Here is a 23,712-nt window from a genome sequence, read left to right as displayed (position 1 = left end):
TATGGCTTCCCAAATACAGGCAGACCTGTGTGCTGTCTGCCGGCAATGGACGAGTGAGTCAGCTACACATGGCGTCTGCTGTTTCCTTATAAGCCAGAAGTCCCTCCCCCCTGACCAGCTGTAATAATCAACAGACACCCCCACTAACCTCTCACAGAGTCCCTAGTTGGAACAGGGTCCCAGCCGCACTCCCTTCATACAGCACACGTGCAGATTTCCCCATGTCCACAAGCCGCTACTTACGGCGAAACCGGAAGTGTCCGCGCCATATTCAGAATCCGGCTTCCGGTGTACCGCTGGTGTCCTGCGCTCCACCGCCGGAACACAAGCCAGGGCCGCTCAGAACGGCGAAGCCGGAAGTGTCGGCGCCATATTGAAAATCCGACTTCCGGTGCGCCACCAGTGTACTGCGCTCCACAGCTGGAACGCAAGCGCCGGGCGCCTGGATATGACCTCGGCGCACCCAAAAGTAGTGCCAAAATACGGCGCTACTCAGAACACCCACCCTGAGCATTCAAATCCGTACCCGAATAGCGGTGCGCCATAACTAAAGAGCGCTCCAGCGTACACAAGACTGGAGAAGGTTAACCCATATACGGCCAGCAAAAGAGCACTTAAAAGTAATGTTGGTACACGGGGTAACACTTATCATTAGAGGGGGGGGAAGAGGACTATAAGAACCCTGGTTCCTTATATCTAATGCACCAATATAGGATAGGTAAAAGCGGGGAGATAGTAATAACAAAAGGTGCCTCCACTAAAATGCCTGCTCCACTACAAGAAGCATAATGTAATATCAGCGGATGTCACTACCATATGCAGATTATCATGGGGATGCTTCCCGGAAGTGTCCGGACTAGAAGACCCCTATAATACATTCACAGCAGTAATAATTAAAGGGTATATAAGAACCTATAAAAACCTTGGTTCCTAATATCTAATGCATCAATATAGGATAGGTAGAAGCGGGGAAATAATAATAACAAACGGTGCCTCCACTAAAATGCCTGCTCCACTACAAAAAGCATAATATAATATCAGCAGATGTAATTACCATATGCAGATTGATAGGGGGATGCTTACCGGAAGTGTCCGGACTAGAAGACCCCTATAGTACATTCACAGCAGTAATAATTAAGGGGTATATGTATCTGCTGACAATCACTGGAAGTGTCCAGAAATTATAAAAGAAAAAGAAAAGGGAATAATGGCCGGAAATGTCCAGACCAGAAAACCTCCCAGGTGAATTCCCAGCCATGATTGCTTAAAGGGAGGAGCAAAGTGTATGTATATGCCAACTATAATAAAATTCAAATCCAGCTGGAAAATCATTGATGCAACATAATATACCCATGAGATCCCCATATATAATAAGATCTATATAGATTATCAAAGAGATATCTGCTGGAAATATTCAGATGAAAAAACTAGGGTGCAATAGGGACAATGGTGGATAAAGAAAGGGAACGAGGTATAGTGGAGGGGGCCGGAAAGGCCTAGCGGAGGAGAAGATAACGCTAGTCTAAATGCAAAAAATGCTATCGCCAGTTGGCGACAATTACAGACGCCATGAAATAAAAACGCTGTAAAGATTGCCCACTTAAGGCCAAGGTACCCCTTCCTTCCTGAAAATTCCATCAGAGAGAAAAAGATTCCCAAAATATGATGTCAGGAGGAGATCATAAGGGGTACACCGTTACAGGGTAGTGACCCTATAGCGACATTTTGCAATTGTTTTGTTTATTATGGCTGTTTCTAGCACAGAGGAACCGAGCACCGACTTGTAATACATACTATATAGGAAGAAGCCCAGATAGACAATAAAGGTGATCTGAGGGAATAACCATAGAATGCTGGGACAGTCTACAGGAAACAACTAAAGTTGAGCTGATCGTTTAGACCGTGAGGATGACATGTGTCCAATATAAAAATCCACCTTGTTTCTTTTTGCAACAAGATCTTATCAAAATCCCCTCCTCTCAATGGAGGGGCAACCTTGTCAATCCCCATGAAACTCATGACTCTGGTATTTCCATCATGGCAGGTGTTAACATGTCTCGCAATGGGGGTATCCCTCAAATTCCGGATATCCCCCAAATGCTCGCCCACTCTTCTTCTGAGTTCTCTGATGGTTTTACCAATATATGTCATGCCACAAATACAGGCTGCTCTATATATGACACCTTTTGATTTGCAGTTAATGAATTCTCTTATAGTATAGGTTTTTTGCGTGTGGATATTGTGGAACTCCCTGCCCACCTGTATGCTTTCACACGCTAAACAAGTGCCACATCTGAAGCACCCCTTAGGTCTATTTGGTAGCCAGGTCGTCTTGCTGGGTGTAGTAAGATGGCTATGCACCAACCGATCCCCTAATGTTTTGCATTTTCTGTATGTAATTTGTGGTTGTGTGCCCACAACATCCTTCAAATCATCATCCATAGCGAGTATACCCCAATGTTTCTTGAGAACCGTCCTAACCAATGGAGCCCCATTGTCAAAGGCACAGATCATTCTAATAGTCTTGTCAATCTCTCTCCTCCCCTCTCGTGGTACCAATAGATTATTTCTGGTTTGTCCTCTGGCATGATGGTATGCCTCCCTCAGCACCCGGTCAGGGTAACCCCTATCAAGAAACCTAGATCTCAGGTCCCTTGCCTTGGATTTAAAATCTGTATCATCCGAACAGTTCCTCCTCAAGCGAAGGTATTGCCCTTTCGGGATGCCCTTCCGGAGAGAGTATGGGTGATGACTATCCCATCTTAGTACGGAGTTTGTGGAGGTGGGCTTTCTAAAAATGGTGGTATCCAGGCCATCCCCCCTACTCGTCTTGGAGATCATAATGTCCAGAAATGGTAGACTGTTCTCCTCCATTTCGAAGGTGAACCTCAGACCTATATTATTCTGATTCAATGATGTCATGAATCTCTGAAAGGTCTCTCTCGTACCTCTCCACAAGACAAAAACATCGTCTATGTAACGAACCCATAGGTCGACATAGACGGTGAACTCCTCATTCTTTTCCGAGAAGACGATACTGTCCTCCCACCAGCCCAGGAACAAATTTGCATAACTGGGCGCACAAGGGCTGCCCATAGCAGTGCCCCTGAGCTGGTGGAGGATCCGCCCATCAAAGCAGAAATAGTTATTATTGAGGACAAAGTTCAGCAAATTCAACACAAACTCGTTATGGGGGGCATGTTGCTGACCCTTCGTCCCCAGAAAGTGCCGCACCCCCTGAATGCCATGAACATGAGGAATAGAGGAGTACAGCGACTCTACGTCAATGCTGACGAGCAATGTCCCTGGTTCTAGAGAAATCCCCTCCAATCTCCGCAAGAGATCCATAGTATCCCTGATATAGGAAGGGAGGGAGGTGACGAATGGTCTCAAAATCTGATCGATATAGGTCCCTACATGCTGACAGACGCTCCCTATCCCCGAAACTATGGGCCTTCCTTTTAGGGGGTCAACCCCCTTATGCACCTTTGGAAGGGCATAAAAGGTCGCCATGACCGGGTGCTGGGGGAGGAGAAAAAGAAACTCCTCTTGGCTAATGAGTTTATCACTTCTGGCCTTTTCCAAAATGCCCTCTAGATTTCTCTTACAGCAGACTGTTGGATTATGTGCAACCCGAGTATACGTAGTCTGATCGTTTAATAGGGCCAGGCACATGTCTTTATAGTTCTCCACATCCATAACAACCACATTGCCCCCCTTATCAGAGGGCTTAAAAATTATGGTTTGATCAGTTTCCAGGTTGCGGAGAGCTGTAATCTGTGCTTTACTCAGATTGTGCCTTGATTCTTTCTGTGTAATTTGTTTCATATCCCTCATAGCCAGATTAAGGAAAACATCAATAGCAGAGACATCTCCTCCTACAGGTGCCATTCTTTTACTAGGATTCCTCAACTGCGTGAACGGACCGAGACCCCTCTCTGTCTGTGGTATGGTGTCCAGGTCCGCCAGCAGTCGAACATCCTCTATCATATCAGGAGGAATACCTAGATCAGCTGCAGTCTTTTTGTCCCTCTGCTTGAAGAGCTTATGCCATCTCAGTCTCCTCACAAAGAGGTGCAGATCTTTTACCATGTCAAATAGTGCAAAATCCGTGGTAGGTATGAACGACAGTCCTTTGGATAAGACCGACATTTCTAAAGGGTCCAGTGGTCTCTTAGATAGATTAATAATCTGAGGGGCTATTCCCTGCCGTATATGTTGTGACTCCTCAGCTGGTATGGGCGATCTAAAAAACCAGGCCTGGGGTTCACGGAATGGTATCTACCTCCCCTCTGGTAACCTCTACCTCTCCCCTTTTGTCGTGTCTTGGATGGACCAGCCCTCCCCTCAGTGTCAGACAAATCAGTTTCCGTAGAGGAGAGCTCCACGTCCCTATCCACCCTCTCCTGTCGTTCTCCCACCACTTGATAAATTCTATTGTCCTTAAAGTCCTGTAGGTCTCTAAGGTATTGCTTGTGTTTCCTTTCCTTAAGATTGTACTGGAATTTTTCAATGGTATTTTGCAGCTGACTTTCTTTGACGGAAAAGTCGCTCTCTGTATTGAATTTCTTTGTTATATCAATCTGTTCCTTTAATTTAAGATTCAATCTCTCCAAATTGGCCTTTTCCTCATTCGCCAAAATACGCATAAGTCTAAGAGAACTAGATGTGGCCTCTTTCTCCCATAAACTCAAAAGCTGTGGTGTTCTACAGCGTACTGCTGGTAATAATGAGATACGAAGGCCCCTAGGTACAATGTTGTTAGCTATATAGTTCTCCAAACTCTGCAACTCCCACCACGACACAATTTGTTCTTTATACGTTCTAGTCAGATCTTTAAAGACAGTACTATACGTGGGTGTATACTTTTTCTGCGCAAAGGTCTTTTCAGAAAAAATGTCTCTTGCTTCGGTGAGCCACAAATCCGTATCCGGCCCTGTTGCCAGAAAACCAGCCATACCAAAACTAGATCAATAATAGGACAGCTACAGCCAAAAAGTACCAGACTGTTGCACAACTCTTAGGGTAAACAGTAGAAATAGCTAGAAGAGCATAACCCAATAGAATAAAACATAACTTTTACTGATAATGTTAAAAAGTGGACAAAACTATACAGAAAGAAATAAACAAGTGCTCACGCCGAAAACTGTGCTCAGATAAAAAAATGGTTTGATCTCACCAATCATGGACAAAGGGTCCCACTGCCAATGCTGAAGGTCCCTATAAGGTTCCAGTAGTTGTGGGCTAGAGAGATGGGGGGGGACGGGGGGCCTGTTCCCTAAACCACTGTCGTGCCCCAGTAATAACTCCTGTCCTCACAAGGACAGGCCCAAATCAGTCCCACTACGGACACCCTCCAAAAAGTGTTAGTTGCAGTAATAAATAGCGTCTCCCAACGCGTTTCTTCTCCGATCACAGAGATTCATCAGGGGAGTATTTCATGGCCAACCGGCCCAGATACAGCTAACAAGTCCGTAGGAAAATGAATAGTCCAAACGAGCAGAGCCCATACGCAGTGGCTGTATGGCTTCCCAAATACAGGCAGACCTGTGTGCTGTCTGCCGGCAATGGACGAGTGAGTCAGCTACACATGGCGTCTGCTGTTTCCTTATAAGCCAGAAGTCCCTCCCCCCTGACCAGCTGTAATAATCAACAGACACCCCCACTAACCTCTCACAGAGTCCCTAGTTGGAACAGGGTCCCAGCCGCACTCCCTTCATACAGCACACGTGCAGATTTCCCCATGTCCACAAGCCGCTACTTACGGCGAAACCGGAAGTGTCCGCGCCATATTCAGAATCCGGCTTCCGGTGTACCGCTGGTGTCCTGCGCTCCACCGCCGGAACACAAGCCAGGGCCGCTCAGAACGGCGAAGCCGGAAGTGTCGGCGCCATATTGAAAATCCGACTTCCGGTGCGCCACCAGTGTACTGCGCTCCACAGCTGGAACGCAAGCGCCGGGCGCCTGGATATGACCTCGGCGCACCCAAAAGTAGTGCCAAAATACGGCGCTACTCAGAACACCCACCCTGAGCATTCAAATCCGTACCCGAATAGCGGTGCGCCATAACTAAAGAGCGCTCCAGCGTACACAAGACTGGAGAAGGTTAACCCATATACGGCCAGCAAAAGAGCACTTAAAAGTAATGTTGGTACACGGGGTAACACTTATCATTAGAGGGGGGGGAAGAGGACTATAAGAACCCTGGTTCCTTATATCTAATGCACCAATATAGGATAGGTAAAAGCGGGGAGATAGTAATAACAAAAGGTGCCTCCACTAAAATGCCTGCTCCACTACAAGAAGCATAATGTAATATCAGCGGATGTCACTACCATATGCAGATTATCATGGGGATGCTTCCCGGAAGTGTCCGGACTAGAAGACCCCTATAATACATTCACAGCAGTAATAATTAAAGGGTATATAAGAACCTATAAAAACCTTGGTTCCTAATATCTAATGCATCAATATAGGATAGGTAGAAGCGGGGAAATAATAATAACAAACGGTGCCTCCACTAAAATGCCTGCTCCACTACAAAAAGCATAATATAATATCAGCAGATGTAATTACCATATGCAGATTGATAGGGGGATGCTTACCGGAAGTGTCCGGACTAGAAGACCCCTATAGTACATTCACAGCAGTAATAATTAAGGGGTATATGTATCTGCTGACAATCACTGGAAGTGTCCAGAAATTATAAAAGAAAAAGAAAAGGGAATAATGGCCGGAAATGTCCAGTGTTCCGGCGGTGGAGCGCAGGACACCAGCGGTACACCGGAAGCCGGATTCTGAATATGGCGCGGACACTTCCGGTTTCGCCGTAAGTAGCGGCTTGTGGACATGGGGAAATCTGCACGTGTGCTGTATGAAGGGAGTGCGGCTGGGACCCTGTTCCAACTAGGGACTCTGTGAGAGGTTAGTGGGGGTGTCTGTTGATTATTACAGCTGGTCAGGGGGGAGGGACTTCTGGCTTATAAGGAAACAGCAGACGCCATGTGTAGCTGACTCACTCGTCCATTGCCGGCAGACAGCACACAGGTCTGCCTGTATTTGGGAAGCCATACAGCCACTGCGTATGGGCTCTGCTCGTTTGGACTATTCATTTTCCTACGGACTTGTTAGCTGTATCTGGGCCGGTTGGCCATGAAATACTCCCCTGATGAATCTCTGTGATCGGAGAAGAAACGCGTTGGGAGACGCTATTTATTACTGCAACTAACACTTTTTGGAGGGTGTCCGTAGTGGGACTGATTTGGGCCTGTCCTTGTGAGGACAGGAGTTATTACTGGGGCACGACAGTGGTTTAGGGAACAGGCCCCCCGTCCCCCCCCATCTCTCTAGCCCACAACTACTGGAACCTTATAGGGACCTTCAGCATTGGCAGTGGGACCCTTTGTCCATGATTGGTGAGATCAAACCATTTTTTTATCTGAGCACAGTTTTCGGCGTGAGCACTTGTTTATTTCTTTCTGTATAGTTTTGTCCACTTTTTAACATTATCAGTAAAAGTTATGTTTTATTCTATTGGGTTATGCTCTTCTAGCTATTTCTACTGTTTACCCTAAGAGTTGTGCAACAGTCTGGTACTTTTTGGCTGTAGCTGTCCTATTATTGATCTAGTTTTGGTATGGCTGGTTTTCTGGCAACAGGGCCGGATACGGATTTGTGGCTCACCGAAGCAAGAGACATTTTTTCTGAAAAGACCTTTGCGCAGAAAAAGTATACACCCACGTATAGTACTGTCTTTAAAGATCTGACTAGAACGTATAAAGAACAAATTGTGTCGTGGTGGGAGTTGCAGAGTTTGGAGAACTATATAGCTAACAACATTGTACCTAGGGGCCTTCGTATCTCATTATTACCAGCAGTACGCTGTAGAACACCACAGCTTTTGAGTTTATGGGAGAAAGAGGCCACATCTAGTTCTCTTAGACTTATGCGTATTTTGGCGAATGAGGAAAAGGCCAATTTGGAGAGATTGAATCTTAAATTAAAGGAACAGATTGATATAACAAAGAAATTCAATACAGAGAGCGACTTTTCCGTCAAAGAAAGTCAGCTGCAAAATACCATTGAAAAATTCCAGTACAATCTTAAGGAAAGGAAACACAAGCAATACCTTAGAGACCTACAGGACTTTAAGGACAATAGAATTTATCAAGTGGTGGGAGAACGACAGGAGAGGGTGGATAGGGACGTGGAGCTCTCCTCTACGGAAACTGATTTGTCTGACACTGAGGGGAGGGCTGGTCCATCCAAGACACGACAAAAGGGGAGAGGTAGAGGTTACCAGAGGGGAGGTAGATACCATTCCGTGAACCCCAGGCCTGGTTTTTTAGATCGCCCATACCAGCTGAGGAGTCACAACATATACGGCAGGGAATAGCCCCTCAGATTATTAATCTATCTAAGAGACCACTGGACCCTTTAGAAATGTCGGTCTTATCCAAAGGACTGTCGTTCATACCTACCACGGATTTTGCACTATTTGACATGGTAAAAGATCTGCACCTCTTTGTGAGGAGACTGAGATGGCATAAGCTCTTCAAGCAGAGGGACAAAAAGACTGCAGCTGATCTAGGTATTCCTCCTGATATGATAGAGGATGTTCGACTGCTGGCGGACCTGGACACCATACCACAGACAGAGAGGGGTCTCGGTCCGTTCACGCAGTTGAGGAATCCTAGTAAAAGAATGGCACCTGTAGGAGGAGATGTCTCTGCTATTGATGTTTTCCTTAATCTGGCTATGAGGGATATGAAACAAATTACACAGAAAGAATCAAGGCACAATCTGAGTAAAGCACAGATTACAGCTCTCCGCAACCTGGAAACTGATCAAACCATAATTTTTAAGCCCTCTGATAAGGGGGGCAATGTGGTTGTTATGGATGTGGAGAACTATAAAGACATGTGCCTGGCCCTATTAAACGATCAGACTACGTATACTCGGGTTGCACATAATCCAACAGTCTGCTGTAAGAGAAATCTAGAGGGCATTTTGGAAAAGGCCAGAAGTGATAAACTCATTAGCCAAGAGGAGTTTCTTTTTCTCCTCCCCCAGCACCCGGTCATGGCGACCTTTTATGCCCTTCCAAAGGTGCATAAGGGGGTTGACCCCCTAAAAGGAAGGCCCATAGTTTCGGGGATAGGGAGCGTCTGTCAGCATGTAGGGACCTATATCGATCAGATTTTGAGACCATTCGTCACCTCCCTCCCTTCCTATATCAGGGATACTATGGATCTCTTGCGGAGATTGGAGGGGATTTCTCTAGAACCAGGGACATTGCTCGTCAGCATTGACGTAGAGTCGCTGTACTCCTCTATTCCTCATGTTCATGGCATTCAGGGGGTGCGGCACTTTCTGGGGACGAAGGGTCAGCAACATGCCCCCCATAACGAGTTTGTGTTGAATTTGCTGAACTTTGTCCTCAATAATAACTATTTCTGCTTTGATGGGCGGATCCTCCACCAGCTCAGGGGCACTGCTATGGGCAGCCCTTGTGCGCCCAGTTATGCAAATTTGTTCCTGGGCTGGTGGGAGGACAGTATCGTCTTCTCGGAAAAGAATGAGGAGTTCACCGTCTATGTCGACCTATGGGTTCGTTACATAGACGATGTTTTTGTCTTGTGGAGAGGTACGAGAGAGACCTTTCAGAGATTCATGACATCATTGAATCAGAATAATATAGGTCTGAGGTTCACCTTCGAAATGGAGGAGAACAGTCTACCATTTCTGGACATTATGATCTCCAAGACGAGTAGGGGGGATGGCCTGGATACCACCATTTTTAGAAAGCCCACCTCCACAAACTCCGTACTAAGATGGGATAGTCATCACCCATACTCTCTCCGGAAGGGCATCCCGAAAGGGCAATACCTTCGCTTGAGGAGGAACTGTTCGGATGATACAGATTTTAAATCCAAGGCAAGGGACCTGAGATCTAGGTTTCTTGATAGGGGTTACCCTGACCGGGTGCTGAGGGAGGCATACCATCATGCCAGAGGACAAACCAGAAATAATCTATTGGTACCACGAGAGGGGAGGAGAGAGATTGACAAGACTATTAGAATGATCTGTGCCTTTGACAATGGGGCTCCATTGGTTAGGACGGTTCTCAAGAAACATTGGGGTATACTCGCTATGGATGATGATTTGAAGGATGTTGTGGGCACACAACCACAAATTACATACAGAAAATGCAAAACATTAGGGGATCGGTTGGTGCATAGCCATCTTACTACACCCAGCAAGACGACCTGGCTACCAAATAGACCTAAGGGGTGCTTCAGATGTGGCACTTGTTTAGCGTGTGAAAGCATACAGGTGGGCAGGGAGTTCCACAATATCCACACGCAAAAAACCTATACTATAAGAGAATTCATTAACTGCAAATCAAAAGGTGTCATATATAGAGCAGCCTGTATTTGTGGCATGACATATATTGGTAAAACCATCAGAGAACTCAGAAGAAGAGTGGGCGAGCATTTGGGGGATATCCGGAATTTGAGGGATACCCCCATTGCGAGACATGTTAACACCTGCCATGATGGAAATACCAGAGTCATGAGTTTCATGGGGATTGACAAGGTTGCCCCTCCATTGAGAGGAGGGGATTTTGATAAGATCTTGTTGCAAAAAGAAACAAGGTGGATTTTTATATTGGACACATGTCATCCTCACGGTCTAAACGATCAGCTCAACTTTAGTTGTTTCCTGTAGACTGTCCCAGCATTCTATGGTTATTCCCTCAGATCACCTTTATTGTCTATCTGGGCTTCTTCCTATATAGTATGTATTACAAGTCGGTGCTCGGTTCCTCTGTGCTAGAAACAGCCATAATAAACAAAACAATTGCAAAATGTCGCTATAGGGTCACTACCCTGTAACGGTGTACCCCTTATGATCTCCTCCTGACATCATATTTTGGGAATCTTTTTCTCTCTGATGGAATTTTCAGGAAGGAAGGGGTACCTTGGCCTTAAGTGGGCAATCTTTACAGCGTTTTTATTTCATGGCGTCTGTAATTGTCGCCAACTGGCGATAGCATTTTTTGCATTTAGACTAGCGTTATCTTCTCCTCCGCTAGGCCTTTCCGGCCCCCTCCACTATACCTCGTTCCCTTTCTTTATCCACCATTGTCCCTATTGCACCCTAGTTTTTTCATCTGAATATTTCCAGCAGATATCTCTTTGATAATCTATATAGATCTTATTATATATGGGGATCTCATGGGTATATTATGTTGCATCAATGATTTTCCAGCTGGATTTGAATTTTATTATAGTTGGCATATACATATACTTTGCTCCTCCCTTTAAGCAATCATGGCTGGGAATTCACCTGGGAGGTTTTCTGGTCTGGACATTTCCGGCCATTATTCCCTTTTCTTTTTCTTTTATAATTTCTGGACACTTCCAGTGATTGTCAGCAGATACATATACCCCTTAATTATTACTGCTGTGAATGTACTATAGGGGTCTTCTAGTCCGGACACTTCCGGTAAGCATCCCCCTATCAATCTGCATATGGTAATTACATCTGCTGATATTATATTATGCTTTTTGTAGTGGAGCAGGCATTTTAGTGGAGGCACCGTTTGTTATTATTATTTCCCCGCTTCTACCTATCCTATATTGATGCATTAGATATTAGGAACCAAGGTTTTTATAGGTTCTTATATACCCTTTAATTATTACTGCTGTGAATGTATTATAGGGGTCTTCTAGTCCGGACACTTCCGGGAAGCATCCCCATGATAATCTGCATATGGTAGTGACATCCGCTGATATTACATTATGCTTCTTGTAGTGGAGCAGGCATTTTAGTGGAGGCACCTTTTGTTATTACTATCTCCCCGCTTTTACCTATCCTATATTGGTGCATTAGATATAAGGAACCAGGGTTCTTATAGTCCTCTTCCCCCCCCTCTAATGATAAGTGTTACCCCGTGTACCAACATTACTTTTAAGTGCTCTTTTGCTGGCCGTATATGGGTTAACCTTCTCCAGTCTTGTGTACGCTGGAGCGCTCTTTAGTTATGGCGCACCGCTATTCGGGTACGGATTTGAATGCTCAGGGTGGGTGTTCTGAGTAGCGCCGTATTTTGGCACTACTTTTGGGTGCGCCGAGGTCATATCCAGGCGCCCGGCGCTTGCGTTCCAGCTGTGGAGCGCAGTACACTGGTGGCGCACCGGAAGTCGGATTTTCAATATGGCGCCGACACTTCCGGCTTCGCCGTTCTGAGCGGCCCTGGCTTGTGTTCCGGCGGTGGAGCGCAGGACACCAGCGGTACACCGGAAGCCGGATTCTGAATATGGCGCGGACACTTCCGGTTTCGCCGTAAGTAGCGGCTTGTGGACATGGGGAAATCTGCACGTGTGCTGTATGAAGGGAGTGCGGCTGGGACCCTGTTCCAACTAGGGACTCTGTGAGAGGTTAGTGGGGGTGTCTGTTGATTATTACAGCTGGTCAGGGGGGAGGGACTTCTGGCTTATAAGGAAACAGCAGACGCCATGTGTAGCTGACTCACTCGTCCATTGCCGGCAGACAGCACACAGGTCTGCCTGTATTTGGGAAGCCATACAGCCACTGCGTATGGGCTCTGCTCGTTTGGACTATTCATTTTCCTACGGACTTGTTAGCTGTATCTGGGCCGGTTGGCCATGAAATACTCCCCTGATGAATCTCTGTGATCGGAGAAGAAACGCGTTGGGAGACGCTATTTATTACTGCAACTAACACTTTTTGGAGGGTGTCCGTAGTGGGACTGATTTGGGCCTGTCCTTGTGAGGACAGGAGTTATTACTGGGGCACGACAGTGGTTTAGGGAACAGGCCCCCCGTCCCCCCCCATCTCTCTAGCCCACAACTACTGGAACCTTATAGGGACCTTCAGCATTGGCAGTGGGACCCTTTGTCCATGATTGGTGAGATCAAACCATTTTTTTATCTGAGCACAGTTTTCGGCGTGAGCACTTGTTTATTTCTTTCTGTATAGTTTTGTCCACTTTTTAACATTATCAGTAAAAGTTATGTTTTATTCTATTGGGTTATGCTCTTCTAGCTATTTCTACTGTTTACCCTAAGAGTTGTGCAACAGTCTGGTACTTTTTGGCTGTAGCTGTCCTATTATTGATCTAGTTTTGGTATGGCTGGTTTTCTGGCAACAGGGCCGGATACGGATTTGTGGCTCACCGAAGCAAGAGACATTTTTTCTGAAAAGACCTTTGCGCAGAAAAAGTATACACCCACGTATAGTACTGTCTTTAAAGATCTGACTAGAACGTATAAAGAACAAATTGTGTCGTGGTGGGAGTTGCAGAGTTTGGAGAACTATATAGCTAACAACATTGTACCTAGGGGCCTTCGTATCTCATTATTACCAGCAGTACGCTGTAGAACACCACAGCTTTTGAGTTTATGGGAGAAAGAGGCCACATCTAGTTCTCTTAGACTTATGCGTATTTTGGCGAATGAGGAAAAGGCCAATTTGGAGAGATTGAATCTTAAATTAAAGGAACAGATTGATATAACAAAGAAATTCAATACAGAGAGCGACTTTTCCGTCAAAGAAAGTCAGCTGCAAAATACCATTGAAAAATTCCAGTACAATCTTAAGGAAAGGAAACACAAGCAATACCTTAGAGACCTACAGGACTTTAAGGACAATAGAATTTATCAAGTGGTGGGAGAACGACAGGAGAGGGTGGATAGGGACGTGGAGCTCTCCTCTACGGAAACTGATTTGTCTGACACTGAGGGGAGGGCTGGTCCATCCAAGACACGACAAAAGGGGAGAGGTAGAGGTTACCAGAGGGGAGGTAGATACCATTCCGTGAACCCCAGGCCTGGTTTTTTAGATCGCCCATACCAGCTGAGGAGTCACAACATATACGGCAGGGAATAGCCCCTCAGATTATTAATCTATCTAAGAGACCACTGGACCCTTTAGAAATGTCGGTCTTATCCAAAGGACTGTCGTTCATACCTACCACGGATTTTGCACTATTTGACATGGTAAAAGATCTGCACCTCTTTGTGAGGAGACTGAGATGGCATAAGCTCTTCAAGCAGAGGGACAAAAAGACTGCAGCTGATCTAGGTATTCCTCCTGATATGATAGAGGATGTTCGACTGCTGGCGGACCTGGACACCATACCACAGACAGAGAGGGGTCTCGGTCCGTTCACGCAGTTGAGGAATCCTAGTAAAAGAATGGCACCTGTAGGAGGAGATGTCTCTGCTATTGATGTTTTCCTTAATCTGGCTATGAGGGATATGAAACAAATTACACAGAAAGAATCAAGGCACAATCTGAGTAAAGCACAGATTACAGCTCTCCGCAACCTGGAAACTGATCAAACCATAATTTTTAAGCCCTCTGATAAGGGGGGCAATGTGGTTGTTATGGATGTGGAGAACTATAAAGACATGTGCCTGGCCCTATTAAACGATCAGACTACGTATACTCGGGTTGCACATAATCCAACAGTCTGCTGTAAGAGAAATCTAGAGGGCATTTTGGAAAAGGCCAGAAGTGATAAACTCATTAGCCAAGAGGAGTTTCTTTTTCTCCTCCCCCAGCACCCGGTCATGGCGACCTTTTATGCCCTTCCAAAGGTGCATAAGGGGGTTGACCCCCTAAAAGGAAGGCCCATAGTTTCGGGGATAGGGAGCGTCTGTCAGCATGTAGGGACCTATATCGATCAGATTTTGAGACCATTCGTCACCTCCCTCCCTTCCTATATCAGGGATACTATGGATCTCTTGCGGAGATTGGAGGGGATTTCTCTAGAACCAGGGACATTGCTCGTCAGCATTGACGTAGAGTCGCTGTACTCCTCTATTCCTCATGTTCATGGCATTCAGGGGGTGCGGCACTTTCTGGGGACGAAGGGTCAGCAACATGCCCCCCATAACGAGTTTGTGTTGAATTTGCTGAACTTTGTCCTCAATAATAACTATTTCTGCTTTGATGGGCGGATCCTCCACCAGCTCAGGGGCACTGCTATGGGCAGCCCTTGTGCGCCCAGTTATGCAAATTTGTTCCTGGGCTGGTGGGAGGACAGTATCGTCTTCTCGGAAAAGAATGAGGAGTTCACCGTCTATGTCGACCTATGGGTTCGTTACATAGACGATGTTTTTGTCTTGTGGAGAGGTACGAGAGAGACCTTTCAGAGATTCATGACATCATTGAATCAGAATAATATAGGTCTGAGGTTCACCTTCGAAATGGAGGAGAACAGTCTACCATTTCTGGACATTATGATCTCCAAGACGAGTAGGGGGGATGGCCTGGATACCACCATTTTTAGAAAGCCCACCTCCACAAACTCCGTACTAAGATGGGATAGTCATCACCCATACTCTCTCCGGAAGGGCATCCCGAAAGGGCAATACCTTCGCTTGAGGAGGAACTGTTCGGATGATACAGATTTTAAATCCAAGGCAAGGGACCTGAGATCTAGGTTTCTTGATAGGGGTTACCCTGACCGGGTGCTGAGGGAGGCATACCATCATGCCAGAGGACAAACCAGAAATAATCTATTGGTACCACGAGAGGGGAGGAGAGAGATTGACAAGACTATTAGAATGATCTGTGCCTTTGACAATGGGGCTCCATTGGTTAGGACGGTTCTCAAGAAACATTGGGGTATACTCGCTATGGATGATGATTTGAAGGATGTTGTGGGCACACAACCACAAATTACATACAGAAAATGCAAAACATTAGGGGATCGGTTGGTGCATAGCCATCTTACTACACCCAGCAAGACGACCTGGCTACCAAATAGACCTAAGGGGTGCTTCAGATGTGGCACTTGTTTAGCGTGTGAAAGCATACAGGTGGGCAGGGAGTTCCACAATATCCACACGCAAAAAACCTATACTATAAGAGAATTCATTAACTGCAAATCAAAAGGTGTCATATATAGAGCAGCCTGTATTTGTGGCATGACATATATTGGTAAAACCATCAGAGAACTCAGAAGAAGAGTGGGCGAGCATTTGGGGGATATCCGGAATTTGAGGGATACCCCCATTGCGAGACATGTTAACACCTGCCATGATGGAAATACCAGAGTCATGAGTTTCATGGGGATTGACAAGGTTGCCCCTCCATTGAGAGGAGGGGATTTTGATAAGATCTTGTTGCAAAAAGAAACAAGGTGGATTTTTATATTGGACACATGTCATCCTCACGGTCTAAACGATCAGCTCAACTTTAGTTGTTTCCTGTAGACTGTCCCAGCATTCTATGGTTATTCCCTCAGATCACCTTTATTGTCTATCTGGGCTTCTTCCTATATAGTATGTATTACAAGTCGGTGCTCGGTTCCTCTGTGCTAGAAACAGCCATAATAAACAAAACAATTGCAAAATGTCGCTATAGGGTCACTACCCTGTAACGGTGTACCCCTTATGATCTCCTCCTGACATCATATTTTGGGAATCTTTTTCTCTCTGATGGAATTTTCAGGAAGGAAGGGGTACCTTGGCCTTAAGTGGGCAATCTTTACAGCGTTTTTATTTCATGGCGTCTGTAATTGTCGCCAACTGGCGATAGCATTTTTTGCATTTAGACTAGCGTTATCTTCTCCTCCGCTAGGCCTTTCCGGCCCCCTCCACTATACCTCGTTCCCTTTCTTTATCCACCATTGTCCCTATTGCACCCTAGTTTTTTCATCTGAATATTTCCAGCAGATATCTCTTTGATAATCTATATAGATCTTATTATATATGGGGATCTCATGGGTATATTATGTTGCATCAATGATTTTCCAGCTGGATTTGAATTTTATTATAGTTGGCATATACATATACTTTGCTCCTCCCTTTAAGCAATCATGGCTGGGAATTCACCTGGGAGGTTTTCTGGTCTGGACATTTCCGGCCATTATTCCCTTTTCTTTTTCTTTTATAATTTCTGGACACTTCCAGTGATTGTCAGCAGATACATATACCCCTTAATTATTACTGCTGTGAATGTACTATAGGGGTCTTCTAGTCCGGACACTTCCGGTAAGCATCCCCCTATCAATCTGCATATGGTAATTACATCTGCTGATATTATATTATGCTTTTTGTAGTGGAGCAGGCATTTTAGTGGAGGCACCGTTTGTTATTATTATTTCCCCGCTTCTACCTATCCTATATTGATGCATTAGATATTAGGAACCAAGGTTTTTATAGGTTCTTATATACCCTTTAATTATTACTGCTGTGAATGTATTATAGGGGTCTTCTAGTCCGGACACTTCCGGGAAGCATCCCCATGATAATCTGCATATGGTAGTGACATCCGCTGATATTACATTATGCTTCTTGTAGTGGAGCAGGCATTTTAGTGGAGGCACCTTTTGTTATTACTATCTCCCCGCTTTTACCTATCCTATATTGGTGCATTAGATATAAGGAACCAGGGTTCTTATAGTCCTCTTCCCCCCCCTCTAATGATAAGTGTTACCCCGTGTACCAACATTACTTTTAAGTGCTCTTTTGTTGGCCGTATATGGGTTAACCTTCTCCAGTCTTGTGTACGCTGGAGCGCTCTTTAGTTATGGCGCACCGCTATTCGGGTACGGATTTGAATGCTCAGGGTGGGTGTTCTGAGTAGCGCCGTATTTTGGCACTACTTTTGGGTGCGCCGAGGTCATATCCAGGCGCCCGGCGCTTGCGTTCCAGCTGTGGAGCGCAGTACACTGGTGGCGCACCGGAAGTCGGATTTTCAATATGGCGCCGACACTTCCGGCTTCGCCGTTCTGAGCGGCCCTGGCTTGTGTTCCGGCGGTGGAGCGCAGGACACCAGCGGTACACCGGAAGCCGGATTCTGAATATGGCGCGGACACTTCCGGTTTCGCCGTAAGTAGCGGCTTGTGGACATGGGGAAATCTGCACGTGTGCTGTATGAAGGGAGTGCGGCTGGGACCCTGTTCCAACTAGGGACTCTGTGAGAGGTTAGTGGGGGTGTCTGTTGATTATTACAGCTGGTCAGGGGGGAGGGACTTCTGGCTTATAAGGAAACAGCAGACGCCATGTGTAGCTGACTCACTCGTCCATTGCCGGCAGACAGCACACAGGTCTGCCTGTATTTGGGAAGCCATACAGCCACTGCGTATGGGCTCTGCTCGTTTGGACTATTCATTTTCCTACGGACTTGTTAGCTGTATCTGGGCCGGTTGGCCATGAAATACTCCCCTGATGAATCTCTGTGATCGGAGAAGAAACGCGTTGGGAGACGCTATTTATTACTGCAACTAACACTTTTTGGAGGGTGTCCGTAGTGGGACTGATTTGGGCCTGTCCTTGTGAGGACAGGAGTTATTACTGGGGCACGACAGTGGTTTAGGGAACAGGCCCCCCGTCCCCCCCCATCTCTCTAGCCCACAACTACTGGAACCTTATAGGGACCTTCAGCATTGGCAGTGGGACCCTTTGTCCATGATTGGTGAGATCAAACCATTTTTTTATCTGAGCACAGTTTTCGGCGTGAGCACTTGTTTATTTCTTTCTGTATAGTTTTGTCCACTTTTTAACATTATCAGTAAAAGTTATGTTTTATTCTATTGGGTTATGCTCTTCTAGCTATTTCTACTGTTTACCCTAAGAGTTGTGCAACAGTCTGGTACTTTTTGGCTGTAGCTGTCCTACTGTTACACAGTCACCAATACGGTTTCCTAACGTCCCTCTACGACTCGTCAAAGGAGAGAAATGGTTAACAATGTACTGGATTTAATAATGAAAGAAGAGAACTTAACAAACCTTGCACTCAGAGTACTCATGCCAAATTTCTTGGCCAGATTTTGCAGCATTTTAACAGGGCTACTCTCTTCGCTCACACATTTGCTTTTCTTGGGAGGCTTCATCTTGCCTTTCTTCTTATTGTCTGCACAGATCTGGTTGTTCCTATATACCTCGTAGGCAGACTTGCCTTTAACATCTTCATGAAAACTTATCTTCTGAAAATCAGAAATGACGGCATCTTGATTTTCTTCTGTTTTTTCTTTTTGAATACATCTTGGCTTGTGACCATGGACTAGCATATCGCATGTGTCAGTGTAGAGAAATTGTAAGATGTAGGAGAAGAGAACTGGCGAAACCTTTTCCATGACAAACATGTCACATCCAGCCGAATCCTCACCACTTTGGTATATAGCTGTAAAGTCAGCTTGGTTACTGTCTGCTGAAAGAAACAGCTTCCGGAAGAAGTCACATTTCAGAGCCAGTATGTACCTATGTGCGGGGAAAGCTTGGGAACCTAGCAAGAAGGTCACGTCGTGGATGGAGTCCATCTCATCTACTTCTTTCAATAGCTTCTCAAAAGCTTCTACAAAAATGGATGACGACACAACTGGGATTTCAAATAGGCTATCAGGCAAAAAAAACAAACATTAAAGTGTTAAAATAATGAAATCGCACTAAACGTATTGGGTTCTTATTGGCATTTCAACACTGAGGTTAGGAAGCTGTAGACAATCTATTACCATCAAAGATCTACTTCAAACTAAGAGCATGGGACCTTCTGATGCATCACGTGGTACATACTTATTCCCGTTGTGAAACCTCTGAATGGAGCCAACCCAATGGGTTAATCATGGAACACGCCGTCCAGGCCACTGCTAAAACTCACAACGCTCACATAGGAAGGCCGGATTCAGAAGGCCAAATAAGTCTATGAGGCTGGAGGATCAGTTTGGGAGACCTGTGGACAAGCACGGCGTATTGGGACCATGAAATATGCCCGTTTGAGCCTGGCCCAACAGAAATGAACCTGGTCTATATGGGTAAGATTACTTCTATTACACAGTGCCAAAGAGATTTACAAATCTTATTCACATTTATGTAGCAAAACACTCTACAGTATTTTTCTACAATAAGGCCACCAAATGAAGATCGCACAGTATGAAAAATAAAATAATTAAAAAAGATTAAAAAAACAATACATGTCACCTGCTTTTAGGATCTGACTGCAAAACTGCAAAGTTACATCCATTAGGATCTGATGCGACACCAACCGCCCTGTGGATGAAGGTTAGCTTCTGCAGGCCGATCCTCTCATACACATTATGGGTATTGGAGAGAACCGAATCAGATACTGAGTGGTCTGCGGAGAGAAAAAAAAAATGTGACCGAAGCATTGTAATGAAAAAAAAGAAAAAATATACACAAACAAGCTTATTCGCCGGTTCTTTTTCCAAGGTTAGGTGGTGTTTATGTGAGGCGGTGGTCCATGGTGGCGTTTTGTTAATAGACGAGTGCCGGGCCAGTCTTTTTCTAACTTATCCTAATGGGACCACTTCAGCAATAATTACATAAAACATCCACGAATTAAGCAATGTGAATACTGCAATTTGAAAGATGGCGGCAAACCATGGATATATGGATTTCACAAGATTCAATGTTGTTCTAATGTTGGAAAGGCTAAAACTTCTATCATTATACCAGCAAATTACAACTTCTCAAGTTTAAATGGCATGCATTTACAAGAAAAAGAAAAATACCCTTTTTATCTGGGGAGAATTTCTTTTCAGGCATCCACTTTCCACTAAATCCTTCACCATCTTGGGTGATGAACAGCATTTCATTCTTATTTAGGGCAAAGTCAGACACAAACACTTGACGTCCGTACACCCAGCGGCACTGTTTCATGGAGGTGGAGGTGGACTTCCAGCAAAAAACCTTAAACCAAGACAATGATTCATTAGTCTGCACAGAATTCACTAAGGCAATGCTAACCTAATATTATACACTTACTCTTCCAGCTCGATCCAAGGCCAGAAACCGAACGGGCTGGCCACCACTTTCTTTCAGATTTTGTGGATCTGTCTTGTAATCCAGAACTCCTCCAGATACGAGAACCTTCTTAAGGTTCAATTGCCTAAGTCACAAAAAAAATTATATAGAACAAAATGAGCAATTAACAGCAATATGGCAACTAATGGAAATTTTCTGAGAATGGAAGGAACATGTTCCTCTTACTTTGATGCAAGCTTTTTGCATTGGTATTCGGTTAGGAGGTAAATGTCGCCACGTTCAGTGACACAAACTGTAGCTCCATCACTCGCAGATACCAGAGATATATTAATATCTTTATGATGCAGCGCAGACACTTGGCGAGGACAACTGACGTGCTTTTCTCCATTAGGATCTAGCAAATACCCTAAAACAAAACACAAAATGACCACAAGGATCTCATAATGGAGGACATAGGGAGACTTCCAACAGGTACGTACCTAACTGACCACCATTAAGTCCCATTGTATAAACAGCATCTTTAGTCCACAGCACTGTGTGAAACCGTCCAGCAGCCACCCCCATAACAGACTTGCCTTTCAATGTTTTGGCCTGAACCTGTTAGGGAAAAAAAGGTTTTATAAATCACGGTGATAGTTAGTCATTAAAATGACATTAACTACCCTCGCCGATCACCTGTTCTCTCTTACGAAGATGCTCTGTCTACTGATAGTATTAGCAGCCAGGTACTGCACATCTGCCTCCAATTGATTTGAATAGGAGCGGATGTGCAGCACCGGACGCGGCGGCCACTATCAGTAGATTGAGTAGCTAGTAACTGAGCACTTCCGGCTGCCGCTGACACTGAGGACAGCGGATACGTGGGCGTTTCAGGTGTCGCACCTTCACCAATAAGACATAGGAAACCTATCCTAAGAATAGCCCATCACTGTTAAAGTAGTGAACAACCTCTTTAAAGATTATTAACCTTATAGAGCTGTGTACATTATAGGCACAATTCTATGTGTTTGGCTGGGACTTAGAATACCTCCCAGTAGGTGTGAGCTGCTGCTCCATTCGACTGAAATCCTCTGGTCTGAAAGTGAATGAAGGTCGATGGCTGGGAAATATGGTAAAAGCCTTGTGGTTCTGCTCCGTTATTGAATGCAAATTCCTCCAAAAAAATGTCTTGAAAAAGAATATAAAACCTTGTATTTTAGTGAAGGATTTGAAAATCCTGCACTGAAACACGTTGTTTCTATTTTTTTTGTATTAAATAATTATTTTCTTTGGAACCCTCTCTTACATTCATTTAATGAGTAGCACCCAACACAACAGTCATGGATAAAAATTTTGAGAATGAGACAAATATTAATTTTTCCAAAGTCTACTGCTTCATTTTTTCTAATGGCAATTTGCATATACACCTGAATGTCAGAGTGATCAGCTTAACAGCAATTACTGTACTTGCAAAGTCAATATTTGCCCAGAAAATGAACTTTAACCCCCAAAACACATTTCAACATCATTGCAGTCCTGCCTTAAAAGGAGCAGCTAACATTGTTTTAGTGATTGATCCATTAACACAGGTGTGGGTGTTGATGAGGACAGGGCTGGCGATCAGTCAGTCATGATTAAGTAAGAATGACATCACTGGACACTTTACAAGGAGGCTGGTGCTTGGTATCATTGTTTCTCTTCAGTTAACCATGGTTATCTCTAAAGAAACACGTGCAGCCATCATTGCACAAAAATGGCCTAACAGGGAAGAGTATCGCAGCTGCAAAGATTGCACCTCAGTCAGCAATCTATCGCATCATCAAGAACTTCAAGGAGAGAGCTTCCATTGTTGTCAAAAAGGCTCCAGGGCGCCCAAGAAAAACCAGCAAGCGCCAGGACCGTATCTTAAAACTGTTTCAGCTGCGGGATTGGACTACCAGCAGTGCCGAGCTTGCTCAGGAATGGCAGCAGGCTGGTGTGAGTGCTTGTGCGCGCACTGTGAGGCGGAGACTCTTTGAGGAAGGCCTGGTTCAAGGAGGGCAGCAAAGAAGCCACTTCTCTCCAGAAAAAACATCAGGGACCGACTGATATTCTGCAAAAGGTACAGGGAGTGGACTGCTGAGGACTGGGGCAAAGTCATTTTCTCTGATGAATCCCCTTTTCGATTGTTTGGGACATCTGGAAAACAGCTTATTCGGAGAAGAAGAGGTGAGCACTACCACCAGTCTTGTCTCATGCCAACTCTAAAGCATCCTGAAACCATTCATGTGTGGGGTTGCTTCTCAGCCAAGGGAATCGGCTCACTCACAGTCTTGCCTAAAAACACAGCCATGAATAAAGAATGGTACCAGAATGTCCTCCAAGAGCAAATTCTCCCAACCGTCCAAGAGCAGTTTGGCGCCCAACAATGCCTTTTCCAGCATGATGGAGCACCTTGCCATAAAGCAAAGGTGATAACTAAATGGCTCATGGAACAAAACAGAGATTTTGGGTCCATGGCCTGGAAACTTCCCAGATCTTAATCCCATTGAGAACTTGTGGTCAATCATCAAGAGACAGGTGGACAAACAAAAACCAACAAATTCTGGCAAAATGCAAGCATTGATTATGCAAGAATGGACTTCTATCAGTTAGGATTTGGTCCAGAAGTTGATTGAGAGCATGCCAGGGAGAAATGCAGAGGTCTTGAAGAAGAAGGGTTAACACTGCAAATATTGACTTGCTGCATTAACTCATTCTAACTGTCAATATAACCTATTGGTACTCATAATATGATTGCAATTATATTTCTGTATGTGATATAAACATCAGATAAACACTAATAAAAACCAGAGGGCAACAGATCATGTGAAAATATAAATTTTGGTGTCATTCTCAAAAATTTTGGCCATGACTGTACATTGTTTCATCCCAGCCCCTAACATTCTGTGAATAATCCTATAATACGTTAGATACAACACCATGTGGC

At 44.9% G+C, this 23,712-nt stretch overlaps 1 protein-coding gene across 2 annotated transcripts in view; it reads right to left on the bottom strand.

The window, feature by feature from the left end:
• The window catches only part of IBTK (inhibitor of Bruton tyrosine kinase), a 139,773-nt gene that overhangs the window by 97,565 nt on the left and 18,496 nt on the right, over positions 1-23,712 (bottom strand). For both annotated transcript variants that reach the window (XM_069726448.1, XM_069726446.1), the window contains exons 7-12: positions 21,245-21,362; positions 20,991-21,171; positions 20,766-20,889; positions 20,513-20,690; positions 19,962-20,115; positions 18,774-19,379 (exon numbers count right to left, since the gene is read on the bottom strand). In XM_069726448.1, coding sequence (XP_069582549.1) covers positions 18,774-19,379; positions 19,962-20,115; positions 20,513-20,690; positions 20,766-20,889; positions 20,991-21,171; positions 21,245-21,362 — 1,361 coding nt within the window. The remainder of the gene's footprint in view (positions 1-18,773; positions 19,380-19,961; positions 20,116-20,512; positions 20,691-20,765; positions 20,890-20,990; positions 21,172-21,244; positions 21,363-23,712) is intronic.

The sequence above is a fragment of the Ranitomeya imitator genome, chromosome 5, assembly GCF_032444005.1.
Source record: "Ranitomeya imitator isolate aRanImi1 chromosome 5, aRanImi1.pri, whole genome shotgun sequence".
Classification (NCBI taxonomy): domain Eukaryota; kingdom Metazoa; phylum Chordata; class Amphibia; order Anura; family Dendrobatidae; genus Ranitomeya; species Ranitomeya imitator.
Note: the sequence above shows the minus strand (reverse complement) of the source record. Positions and strands in the feature narration are given on the sequence as shown.